This window comes from Quercus robur, chromosome 6 (assembly GCF_932294415.1).
Source record: "Quercus robur chromosome 6, dhQueRobu3.1, whole genome shotgun sequence".
Classification (NCBI taxonomy): Eukaryota; Viridiplantae; Streptophyta; class Magnoliopsida; order Fagales; family Fagaceae; genus Quercus; species Quercus robur.
The window spans coordinates 3,801,992-3,815,708 of record NC_065539.1 but is presented as its reverse complement, the minus strand read 5'-3'; the positions used below and the strand labels follow the sequence as shown (position 1 = coordinate 3,815,708).

At 36.1% G+C, this 13,717-nt stretch overlaps 1 protein-coding gene across 3 annotated transcripts; it reads right to left on the bottom strand.

Moving 5' to 3' along the window:
• Positions 1 to 942: 942 nt before the first annotated feature.
• On the bottom strand, positions 943 to 12,936 carry LOC126732354 (uncharacterized). 3 transcript variants are annotated; one of them, XM_050435142.1, is made up of 4 exons: positions 12,556 to 12,936; positions 10,436 to 11,487; positions 5,732 to 6,608; positions 943 to 1,418 (listed from the first exon to the last, which is right to left on the bottom strand). In XM_050435142.1, the coding sequence occupies exons 2-4, from the start codon at positions 11,402 to 11,404 to the stop codon at positions 1,411 to 1,413; spliced, it is 1,854 nt and encodes a 617-aa protein (XP_050291099.1). In that variant the 5' UTR covers positions 11,405 to 11,487; positions 12,556 to 12,936; the 3' UTR covers positions 943 to 1,410. The 3 variants fall into 3 exon arrangements, with proteins under 3 accessions (XP_050291099.1, XP_050291097.1, XP_050291098.1); XM_050435140.1 differs by having other exon boundaries at positions 943 to 1,400; XM_050435141.1 differs by having other exon boundaries at positions 943 to 1,374.
• Positions 12,937 to 13,717: the final 781 nt, after the last annotated feature.

The window sequence follows — 13,717 nt, the reverse complement described above, 5'->3', positions numbered from 1 at the left end:
TTATTTTTATTTGAATATTATTATATTTTTGTTATTTGAGTTTTAAACTAAATAATATAATAACAAAAATAAGTTGTACTAAATTACAAAACACACCTATTTGTGGCCATTTTGGTCCAATAAAATCATGTCACTATTGAAGATCATATTTCAAAAATAGAAGCTGTCATCTTTAAAACTCGTCAACAAGTGTCTCAAGAATGCACATTAAAAATTAATAAACATTAAATTATAAGTTGTAATGCACACTTTTTTAAAAAGAAAATATAATTGTTAATGATTCATTGACTTACACGCACAAATTTATTATGATTTTTTTTTAATATATGTGTACAATTTGACTTTATTTTTATTTTTTAAAAATATAAAATTATTACTTGATAAAAAATTTAATGCATTTTAACCTATCCCTTATTTTTTAAACCCCCCACCCCCCCCCCCCCCCCCAAAAAAAAAAAAAAAAAAAAACCTTTTCTTTATACATTTCACCTAAAGACCATGGGCGTAAGTTGCCACATTCCTAGCCAGTGCATTTCTAATGATGATGTTTAGACAATTGAAAACCGACATATTCCTAGCCAGTGCATTTCTAATGCAGGCACTTTCAGAAATGAAAATAACACTGCCTCAAAGTCTGCAGACACTTTCTGAAAAAGACCCACCAAGAAGAAGCACCCTACTTTTGCAACAGCAATAATCCAAGTAAATTACTAACATGATTATGAGAATATTTCTTGGGACAATATGCTTAATAATGTGAGCTTGTGTGCGTTTGTCAAGCCAAAAAATACCAGCTTCTCTTGGCAGGTTCCACAATGAAAAAATAATTTCCCTCACCTTTCTACTATACTTTCAGCAACCAAACAATCAATAAAGTGCATCCAAATGCACTCTTATAAACTCAGAGAAAGAACATATCAAATGAAAAGCATACATTCACACTATCATTCAAATACAGAAATATGCATTTCAAATTCAATAAACCCCAAGGTTTTATATATACAAGCCTCTTACATCACTTGAAAAGTTTCACATACTCTAGACTCAAAATCTTTGTTCATTTTTCTACAGTTGATTTTAATAAGAAAATTTTGTTAAAAAATGAAAATGAAAAAGAAAAGAAAATGATAATAATAACAATGATATAAAACAAGTTTTTGCTCTCAAACACAATGACCCAAAACATGTTTCCTTTCCAAGCTGCTTGATATGAGATGGAAGTTACAACTGCCACTGCTATCAAGGTGGCTATAGGTGCCAAACGTGAAACCCAACAAATCTGCTTCATTCATGGCCTTGTTATGTATGTCACAATAAGTGTTTCTATTTGATGATGGTTCACTCATCTACAATTCATGGTTCATCCTCCGCAAGCTGCACATTGTATCCATGCTTTATGTCTGTTCCATATCAAGGTTCTAACACAAAATTAACGAGTCCAACATGAAAGGCACAAAAAGAACAAAATAAACACCATATAAGAACTTGGCAAGTGAAAAATAAAACTGAAAAAGGCAACAAACTTTGCAATGAATAAAAAATATTATAATATTCAATCTTCAAAACAAATTAAGATGATTAGTTATCGATCATCTCCAATTTATTACGTGGTCCAAGGGACAAAAGGCCTTAAACCTACCACATAACAATTCATGCCAAACTAACTTTTTGCAGAGCAGAGCACAGGATATGGTTTAAATTAAAAAAAAAAAAACCTGCAGACAAGCTTAGCTTTAAACATCTACCACCAAAAAGTCAAATCCGTTTTAAATTTACACTGCACAAACAGTAGTTTAAACATTGACACCCAATCATGGAATTAATATTTGTAGATTATATTGGAAAAAAATTATATGTTTAGGGTACAGTTATTATAATTGGATTTTGATTTTGTAAAGATTTCAATTTTCCAGAACTTTGTATTAAGAGAAATAGACCATCAATCATACTGTCAATAAACTATAAGAAGAGGCTCCCCAGAAATTTTGTGGTAGCGTGTTTTGAAATAAGAAGATATTGTCTGATTTGTGTTTTACGTTTGGTGGTGATGCCAAACACCCCAACGTGGTGAAGCCTTGGGTTATGTTTTGTTCTTTAAGTTACTACTATTCACCTAAACATTCTGCATCAACTTTGTATCAGAGTGTTTTTGATCCCACCAACCCAACCCCCACTATTCTAAGCCTAAAACAGCAAGTCCCATCCACACTCAGAACAGCACCCCTTCACAACTTAGCCATAACAAAACACAGAAGAAGCTTCATTCACAGACCTGGTAAAATCATGACTCGCATTTCAAGTACTTACCCCATGACATCTTGAACAAGCCCAATCAAGCCGCTGCTGCCCACAAACAGACCCCAAATCCCACCACAAATCCCCCAAAACCCGTGAGTCCCACCACCCTTCCCCTTGCACGACTCTGAACCTGAGAGCCCCCACCCCTTCAAAACGTAACACCTACAACCACAACCGATCCAAAAACCCAACCTTCCAAACCAAACAAACAAACAAACAAACAAAACCAAACAAACAAAAAAAACAAAAACAAAAAAAACCAAAAAAAAAAAAAAAAAAAAAAAAACAAAAAAACAACAAAAATCTACCTATTGTGCCATCAAAATACCCAACCATCATTTGCCAAGGTAACTGATCAATGTCACCAATGTCAACTGGCCAAACATTGTAAGCAAAACGTTGGCCTTTACACTCCCTGCCCATACCCAATAGACCATGGCAAGATATCAGCATGGAATTTGTGTTAGGCCTCCCTCTAACCATTAAGAAGCATGAGTCCATTCTCATTGTTTTCAATAGGTCCTCCCCTGCTCCAAGCAAGAAGTCAGATGCGGCCAAAATTGCCAGGTTGTATTTTGAAGAAGTTTTCAAATTGTATGGCCTCCCCAAGTCCATCGTGTCAAACAGGGACGTTGGCTTTATGGGTTATTTTTGAAAAACCCTGTGGCACTGATGCAGGGCAATTTCAAGTTGCTATATCCTAATCCTCTTGTAACTAATTAGTTAGTTAGTTAGATGATTTCTTAAGCATTAGCCGATAGGATTTAGACACTTGTCAACCATCTAGAGGCTGCCAATGCCAAACAACTAGTATAAGTAATAGAATGTAAGCTCTTTGTAAATCAGTTTCGGGTAATTGAATGAATTGTTAGCCTTTGCATGCTATTTGGAACTGTGTGTTCTTGCAGAGGTACTTATCCACCTATCAATGTGTTCTAAGCAACTCAACCTTTCATTGTTTCTAAACCATACACAAACAGCCCATCACATTACCTGCATCAGGTACCTTGTCAATACGAAATTGAAGTTCTATACAACATATCATCCCCAGACGGCCAGATTAAGGTTGTCATCAAAGCCTAGGGAATTTGTTGCGGTGGCTAGTGGGTGAACACTCAAAATTGGGCCACTATCCTCCCTACAAACCAGTTTGCATACAATAACTCAGCTAATAGAACCATTGGCATGATCCCATTTAAGGTGGTGCATGGTTACAAGGCCAAGCCTCCTCCCTATGTCACCTCATGTTCTTATGTTTGAATCCACCAAGTCTTTTGCTCGGCACATTCATGACTTGCACAAAGAGATTAGTAAGCATATTCATGAGAGCAATGCTTGTTACAAAATTAGGGTTGATTCTCATCATTGATACCTAGAGTTTAATGTAGGGGACTATGTCATATCCGTATCAGGCCTGATTGGACCATTAGGAAATTGCAAGCTTGTAGCGTTGGGCCGTTCATAGTTCTAAAGCGGGTAGGCCAGAATGTGTATGTTATTGATCTTCCCTATGATTATGGCATTAGCTTGAATTTTAACATTGAGGATTTAGTTGCATACAAAGATCCAGCAATCACTATGACCTATTTGTTACACAACCCCCCCCCCCCCCCCCAAAAAAACCTAGCCCTACACCTAACCCTGCCCCACTACACATTCCACAAGCCCATAAAGAATCCATTGATGCTATTTTGGATTGTAGGATGTTTTCACTAAGGGTGGAACAATTCAATGCTTTTAGGTTCTCTGGCAAGAATGTCCGAAGTCTGTCTGCACTTGGATTATCAGAGACGATCTACAGCAACTTGATCCATATTTATTCAAGCACTACCAGAGTGGCGTGGATACATCACTAGATCAAGGACATCACCCACCTATTACAAGAGTTTAGGGGAGGTGTAGGCGACAAGGTTGAGTCTCTCTCACCTTGGGGGAGTTGGTTCGAACACCAGATAGATTAGATAGTTATTTTCTTTTCTTTTTTGTGGGGGGGGGGGGGGGGGGGGGGAGGGTTGTTGTACTACTACCCCTTTTGTCCTCAGTATCTTCAAATTGATCTTTGTAGCCCTTGTTTTTGACTTCTGTACCTTCAAATCAGTGGCCATTTATTATGGTTGTAATCTGGAACCTATAAGAAGAGGCACCCCAAACATTCTGTGGTAGAGTATTTTGAAATAAGAGGATATTTTCTGATTTGTGTTGTACATTTAGTGATGATGCCAAACACCCCAAGGTGGTGAAGCCTTGGGTTTTTGTTTTGTTCTTTTATTTACTACTATTCACCTACACGTTCTGCATCACCTTTTCTCTCTCTGCCCTTACAACTCCTAACCCACTTCTCTCCACCAGTCCCTTACAAACCCAACTCGTGTTCTCCCCTCAGCCCCTAAAACCCAACTTTTGTAAATACCCATTTCATAACCATTCACTATTTCTAGTCCTCACCATGGCTCAGTTAGATCTCCAAAACAACAGCCCCAAAATCAAAGAACCATCGCCAGAGAGAAAAAATTAAGGTTGAGAGAGATATGAGAGATGTGAGGGTTAGGCTTTAGAGAGAGAGAGAGGGTGGGGGTTTAGACTCAGTCAAACCAAGCTAAGAATCGCCGTCATGGAGTGGCAGCCTCCGCTTTAGATCAAAGAGAGAGAGTGGGTCTGTGAGGAACAGTGAGAGGATCTTGACACTCGTTCATGGTGGTTCAGCTTTAGGAAGAGAGAGGGATTGATCTTAGGAGCCACCACCGGTGGTGGGGGTGGCAAGTGGCATAACTAAGCAGGTAAAGACTTCTTTGGGTCTGATAGCTCATTTAATTGGTCATGTGACAAAGATACTAGTCAATTTTTAATTGTGCTACCAAACCTAGTTTGGAGGAATAGTTTGGAGGAATTCCTCCAAACTGGGTTGTATATAAACTATGTCCAACTCTGAAGTTATGAAAACCAAAAGCAGGAGGTACCTTAAAATAGACAAAAAGAAAAAGGGGTAATCTTTAAAGATATTTTAGCCTATTTATAATTTTGCCACACGAATTAAGCATTATTATCATATCACAGTGAAGTAGTATTCTCACTGAGAGAACCAACAACTATATGCAAGAACCATTTTCTTTTTATTTCCAGACAGTTATCTTTTCTTTATTTATTTATTTATTATTATCATTATTTTTTAAGTAAAGCACACACTTAACTGTTGATGGAAACCATTTAATTTAACTCTTCTAGAGTTTCACATAAATATCACCTTTGACCATAGAAAAATTTGATTCATCATATGATTAAATTTTTCATCACGGCCAGTTAACATCATTTTATAGGTTGGGCAAATTGGATTGTGGGATTACTCTCCACATATGGACCACTTGCCCTCAGCATTCTTAAAGATCCAAAACACCGAGTACATAAAGTTAGCAGTTATACAAGTCTCAAACAATACCTTTTATCGAGGGTTTATCATATTTATCTTTCCTCTCGTCCTCATTCTTCCATTCACTGTCATCATCATCATCATCGCCCATCTCATCTCTTCCATCATTTCCAATATCACTTTCACTAGCTGTCTCCCACTCGGAATCATCAGTCTCTCGGCCATAGATGTCACCAGCATCACCCTCACAATGGACACCCCCATGTTTGATAGCTGCCTCCCTGAATAACCAAGCTGCACGCATCTGCTTCTTCACTAATCGTTCAGCATAGTCAGGAACCTTATTTTGCCTCAATGACAGATCAGGGTCATTTGATTGAGAGCACTCATTTATGAACAGAATGGCATCTAACAAACTCTCTTTAGCTAAACCCAGCATGTCATATGCCTGAGCTCTTCTCCATAAACTTTTGGCATGACGGTTAAGAGGATTGTGAAGACAAAGAGCACGTGTAGCATCACTTATGGCAAACAAAGGTTGTTGCAAAAGAAGATAACACTGAGCTCGATTACTGTACAAAACCACTCTTTCTTTCTTGGATCTCATTGGACACAATGCCAATGCTTCTGAGTACTTTGATGCAGCTCCAGATATATTACCTGATGAAAAGAGGGAATTTCCCTCAAGCTTGACCACTAGGGCTGCTGCCTGTTTAATGTGGAGATCCTCCTTTGGCATGCTCTTTTCCCATTTCAATCTCTGCCTAGAATTTAGTAGTTCCTCGATCTGTTCTTTTGTGCGGTTGCTGAGAGAGTTACGTCCATTCCCTTGTGATTGGATGCATTCCTGAAGAACAGATACAATGGTATCACCAAGCTTCTTGTGATCACCTAGAGCTGATATCTCTGCAAGATCTACAAGTGCTGGTACCGCCTTATCGATAACCTGAAAAACAAGTCAGGAAGTATTATAGTCAAGTATAAGTTGATTCTTCCTAAGAAGTTTATCATGGTGTTCACTCAATCATAGCCCCACAAAATGATACTTCTTTTTTTTGATAAGTGCAAAATGATAATGTTAGAGTATGGAGCTTAAGATTTTATAGGGAATTTAATGATTGGGAGTTGGCTGCTTCCTATTCCCTTTTTCACTTCATTCAAACTTGAATTCCTAGGGGTGAAGGTAGTGACAGACTTTTTTGGTGTCTTAACAGAAGTGGGAAGTTTGATGTTCGGTCTTTTTATAATAAGATTCGAAATGTAACTTTTCCTACTTTCCCTTGGAAGGGCATTTGGAAAGTAAAAGTTCCTAGAAGGGTGGAATTCTTTATGTGGACAGCAGCTCATGGTCAGATCCTTACTTTGGATAATCTTATGCTCCGTGGCTGCATTTTGGCAAATCATTGTTGTATGTGTTGTTGTAATGAGGAATCTGTGGACCACTTGCTGATTTCCTGTCCGGTTGCTCATTCTCTGTGGATGTTTATGCTTCGGCTGTTTGGGATTGATTGGGTCATGCCAGGTTCCGTTGCAGACTTATTTTTCTATTGGTATCATTGGCTTGGGAAATATAATTCTGATATTTGGAATCTGGTTCCGGGTTGTTTAATGTGGAATATTTGGACCGAACGGAATCGGCGTTCTTTTGAGGATACGGGAAAGTCATTGGATCAGATGTTGGAGTTATGCAGACAGACCCTTTTTGATTGGTCTCGGTGTTGGAGCCTTTCAGATTGTTCTACTATCTCGGATTTTATTTGTCTCTAGTATAGCTTAGTGTTTGTTTGCTTTTTTTTACCTCTTTTTTTCTTCTTGTTCACTATCGTGAACCTTGTGTTTTCTCATGCTTATCTTTTTTCAATAAATCTTTTTCTTACCTATAAAAAAAAAAAAAAAAAAAAAAAAAAAAAAGGTGCAAAATGATACTTCAAACTGTCAAAATTTGAAATTAATTCTTAAATTACCAACTGTAACCTAGAAAACATGGCAAGGCAATGTGAAGCAAAACTATATTACATTTTGAACGAACAAGGTTCCAACAATGTAGAGTGCATCTTTGTAAACAGCATTTAAGGCAGAGAACTCCATATCACATTACCAATATTAGGTTGTAGACTGAAAAAGGAGTTTATGATATTGTTAGGTTTCCAGCAGGCTTGCCATTTGAGCTCCCTAATTAAGGCAGGAACTCAAACACAAAGTTTAAAGCCAGTGACATGCAACCATGAAGTCCATATCAAAACACAGTCTTCAATTTTCAAGATACAAGATCAGATGATAGCATCTCCAATATGTTGCCTTTCTTAATTGTCCTATTCATAAAGGCACTTATTTGTGCTGCAGAGCTTTTATTCATCTTCAGTCATACAATATAATTTAAAGAATAAAGTAGCGATTGAACATTAAAGGAACCAAAAAGCTATAGAGTTGAAAAGAACTCATATGAGGTGCATGTTTCATACATATAGTGAGGCTTAAGGTGAAAAGAAAATGGCGAATGAAAGCCTTAAAATCTTGGTGTGAGCCTAGAATTAAGCCTAAAGGTTATGCTTTGACACATTTGTCTTGAATTTCACATCAAGGGGTGCCTCAAAAGCCACTGAAAAGTATGTTCTCTATAAGTTAGCAGTAAGCCAGTTGCCATTAGCACCTTATGAAACACATTTCAGTGATTTACTGTAAACTAAAAGATAACAATATGATAGCACTCAACCTTAGTATTAATTTTGGTGATAGTCAACCCAATATGAGCTGCTCTCAAAAGCATAAGAATGCTGGTCTCTGAAAAAATAAAGGAGCGAATTTTTGTCTATGGACTCCAAGTGCTTGCAAAATTAACAGTTTATCCTATGATAGCAAAAAAAAGTTAGTCAAACCTGCTTCTATCTATGGAATTTTGATTGCAATTTGAGTAGACCCATTAGTTTTAACTTTCAAAATCCAATATGCACAAGTTAGTAACATGTAAACAAACATTTATTTATTAATAGGGCATATTAATCTATACATTTAACTACAGAAAACAAGAAGGGAGTGGGGCTTTGCTTACCATGTTTCAATGCAGAGGTGTTCATGCATAATGCAAGAATGGTGACAAGCTTGGGGAGACTAGACTACAGCAATGGCAAGAATACCATATAGCTTGTGGAAAAGCATTTGGGCTGGCTGGGATAGATTCTCTGATTTCTTGTCTTTTAGGGCAGGGAATGGTAAAAGAATCAGGTTTTGGCATGACATTTGGTGTGGGGATCATTCATTGAAGGAATTGTACCTAGATTTATATTTGATTGCCGCAAATAAGGATGTTACAATGAACTAATTGATTTCATTTAGAGGGGATAATAGAAGTTTGTATTGGAACCCATGATTCTTTGGTACTTTTCATGATTTGGGAACTAGAAGGGATGAATGAATTGATACATTTGCTTTACTCCAAGCAAATTTCAAAAGGAAATAGGATTGCTTACTTTGGATTCTGAATGGGAAAGGGAGGTTTAGGGTAAGATCTTTTTATGAGTGTTTGAGACATGTCCCTTCATCACAATTCCCTTAGATACCATGCAAGGTGGCTTTCTTTGCACGAACAACAGTCATAAATTCTATCCTAAACTTAGATAATCTTATTAAAAGGAAGATGGTGGTTGTTGATAGATGTATAATGTGCAAATGTAGCTGTGAAATCTGCTACTTCATTTCCCAATGGCCCAACAGCTGTGGTCTTTTGCACTTACAGCTTTTGGAGTGATAAGGATGGTGCAAAAGCAGGTGATATATTTGCTGTTTTCATGGAGTGATGTGTTCAGACGTCATCAAAACTAGGTTGTGCGGCAAGCAACTCCCATTGTATAAAGTGGACCGTTTGGACAGAGAGAAACCATTGGACTTTCAATGATGAAGAGGAATTAACACTGGATATTATAAATAGTTTTCTAGGATCTTTGTTTGGATATTGCATTGTGATTAGGTGGAGGTGAAATACAGTTCTATAATTGATTTTTTGGACCATTTGAATGTCCATTTGTAATTTTTTAGGGAAGCTTGCCATTTTGAGCTTTCCTTTCTTTTAATAAAACATCTTACTTATCCAAAAAAAAAAAAAAAAGGTAATGCTTTGAGGTAAGACAGAACTTTCGAAAACCTAAAAAGAGTTGTGCCTTGCATTAATATTCGGTTAGACGTTGATCCAGCTATTAATTGATATCTTGATCAAACGTAAACTGTATCAGATGAATAATGATTCTTCAGAAAAATAGACAACTTAATATAGATAAGGATTAATGATGGGCCTGTTCAAACGATTTGGGAAAGCTTAACCATCTTGCATGACTCGTGCAAGGAATACCTATGAAAACATCAGAAGATATTTATTCCACATTTCCCTTGACAAAGTGATAGGCTCCTAAATGCAAAGGGTTTTTCAAGAGTAAGAAATAGTCATTTTATAGTATAAGACACAATACTTTAGGCTACTGTTACAGGTAAAAACTGTCCACAATAAAAATCAAATCCAAATAGCATAAGTGATGTTTTCAACATAAGAAATGAGAACAATAAAATTTAATATAAGGATTTAATAGACCATAGCTTCTACATCTAAAATTTATGACAATGATTATTAATAATTGGACAAAAGAAAAACTAAATAATCCACATTAACAGTCACTAAAAGGTTTAAATTAAATCTGTTGTGCCATTTGGATTTCCCGGGAATCTTTGGAAATTAAAATTGTTTGCAAGGTGAAGTATATGCAGCATAATGTGAAAGATACATACCTTATGACAAGTACTTGGGTCTTGTAGCAACCATAGAAGACAATCAATAGCCATATATTGCCAATCATCTGATGATCGAGCAATATTGCACAATGCTTCAATAATGCCAGTACAGCTAGCAACAGGTCCCCTGCCCAGCTTATGATGGCAGATTGTTCTTAATAAACCAATACCAGCAGGTGAATTTTCATTAACAAGTCCACCCCACATTCCTGGTAGCTTTATTAAGAATTCAGGCTTGCATATAGTAGAAAGAAATTCAGGTTTAAAAGCAAAGCAATTGATGAGCTGAAGGGACCAGCACTGTAACTGACTAGCCCATTCTTCTGCCTTTCTGGACTCCATTTCAACACCACCCATGCCACGGGTAAGCAGATCACAGTGATAACTTAGCCTTCTATCAACATACTGGTAAAAATGTGAGTAAACTATTTCTAGGGAACTCATTGCTAGCTGAATGGAAAGCTCCAGAATCTCACCATGACTTGCTAAAGCAGGAAAAGTGCTGGAATATGTAGCCAAGTGTCCTAAAGCTCGAACTGCTACTCTTTGTTCAACCCAAGTTAACCTCCCTCTCAGAAGTTCAACCAATGGAGGGATCACTCCAGCATGAACAGCACTATCTGCAAATTCTTCCATGTTCATGGTGTAGGATCCAATAATATGGGCTGCATAGTATGGAATGTATATGTTTTGGTCATGAGCAAGCCAACGGCGATTTTTTAGGCCCTTCCATATGAGTGCAGCCATGCATTCAAATATTCCCAAATCAATAAACTCCTGGTCATTTGGGTGTGCCATGGCAGTATTCCAAAGACCACTGATTGGGAGAACCTGACCATCATCATCCTGTGAAGGAAGTTCTCTAAAGAATTTCAGTATACTTGCTCTGCGCTTGCTCGGATTTCCTTCCTTCATGACACAGAAGAAGCAACCTGGATACGGACAGTCAGATGATACTTTATCCATGCTCAGCAATGAACTAATCAGTATTCATAGAGCTGACAAGTTAATTCCTCATCAACTAGCTGAACTGAATAAATTCTTCAACACTGCATAAAAATGACACATTGGATTAGCAACTGGCTGGTAGAATGTCATTAGCTGCCAACCAAAGCCAATAAACCCCCCAGAAACATTCTGTGGCAAGAAAGCATAGTGCAGACACTGTAGATTGTGGACTGTACATAAGAACTTGAATGTAATAGTACTTGTTAAATACACATTAGCCCATGTTATCATGCATAACCACTAATCCATGATCCATTGAATAAAAATATTAACTTTACTAAACTACTCTAACTTCCCTATGGTTTACCAAACTATATCTTCATTCTAAATAACTACCTGATTTCCTAGATGTATTTACATATAAATTGCAATACATATTTCCTAACACTAATAATTCTAGAAAATCCAGGCTATAGGCGTAGAGAGTTTTGAATTAAGGAATATCCATTCCCATTTTTTCTAAGGAAAGTTCCTAAAAGGGTCTCCAAGTAATGGTTGAATTCATTGTTTAGGGATTGACATATAAAATCAAATAACTAATTAACTATACAAATCACTAGCAAAATTAGCATATTACTCAATTTTCATTTCATTTCATCAATGCAAAAAGTGAATCCATAGAAACCACATATGTCATAAATATTAATTCAAACCAAACCCACATACGACATAAAAAATCTGAGTCAATCCAACAGATGCATTGTCAACAAGTTCAGAATTTCTACATATCCAAAAGCCCAAATTGTCAAAGTTCTGAAGAATCGGCATCTTTAAAATTTTCAATTAATTTACAAAAAAAAACTAAGACAAAATAGAGGTTGACCACTCTAGTACAAACTACAAACAAACAAAACAACTAAACTTAAATTTTCGAATCAATTAGATCTAAAGGACAAAGCTTTAACCAAAGGGTTCTCTTATAAATACAAGTTCTTAAGTAAGATCCAAACCCCAAGACGACCTAATCAGTAATCACACAGTAAAATTCAACCTCGCAAACCCACAAAATAATAACAAGCAAAACAACAATCTCAAACATGAAGAGTGAAAAATACATTTGCGAAGAAAAAAAAACAGAGACAGCGAAGAAGTGAAAAAGAGAGAGATACCTCGGACGACGAACTCGTTTTGTAACAAGTACAACAAGGGAACTAACAACAGAAGAAAAAATCCTTAGCCAAACCGAACACTGAAAAAAAAAAGAAGAAAAAAGAAAAAACCTTTCTCTCTCTCTCTCTCTCTCTCTTTCTTTTCCCAAGTGCTTGAAAGTAGAATATATTGCTTTCCAGTGATTTTGATCTTTTTTGTTGTTGTTGTTGTTGTGTTTCTGCTTCTTTTTCTGGTGTTGTTGCGAAACGGAACTGAAGTAAAAAGACAAGAAGAAGAGAGAAAGAGAGAGAGGAGTAAAAAGACTACATACGAAGTGTTGTGTGTTTGTGTTTGTGTTTTGTGAATGTGAAGGGGTTTTGATTCTGACAGGCGAGAGAAGATCTCGTCTCTTTGAATTAAAAAATATGGTCACTGTTTTAAAAAAGCCTACAACCCAATAAAATTTGATTTTCCCAAAAGAACAGAATCAACAGATCTATTCCCACGCGCGCTGCCTGTTCACGTAGTACCCAAGCTCTTTTCTTTTTCTTTTTTTAGCAAAAGCTTTTTTTCATTTTGTTCTACATATTCTGATATATTTTTGAAAATATTATAAATTTGTGATATTTTCTGGTGAGAGATGCTTCATACACAATATTTTTAAAATATTTTTACAACAAATCATAAGTGGTTAGTTATTATTAATTCAAATTTAAACTTAATACTAAGATTTTTTTTTTGCCCCAACAATAACAAACAATAACAACTTACCACTTAGGATTTGTTATAAAAATATTGTGAAAATGTTGTGCACATATTATTTCTCTTTTTGGGGCTAAAATGTAAATTGTGTACTCTAAGTTTGACTAAAATTCATTTAGTTAGAACTTTGCTTTTCTTTATTTGAATTCTCTAATTTTCAAATTTATTCAAAAATAAATTGCAAACTGCATTCCTAAAGTTTGCAGATATTTGAATTTTACACACTGAAATTTTAAAATTTGGATTTTATCCCCTCAAATTTAGGGGTGTTTGGTTTTTATACCTTCATATTTCAAATTTTGGATTTTACTTTCTAAATTTTTGAAGTATTTAGATTTTATTCCTTAAAGTTTGGAAGTGTTTGAATTTTACGCCATGATATTTTAGAATTTTGAGGTATAAAATCCAAATTCTCCCAAA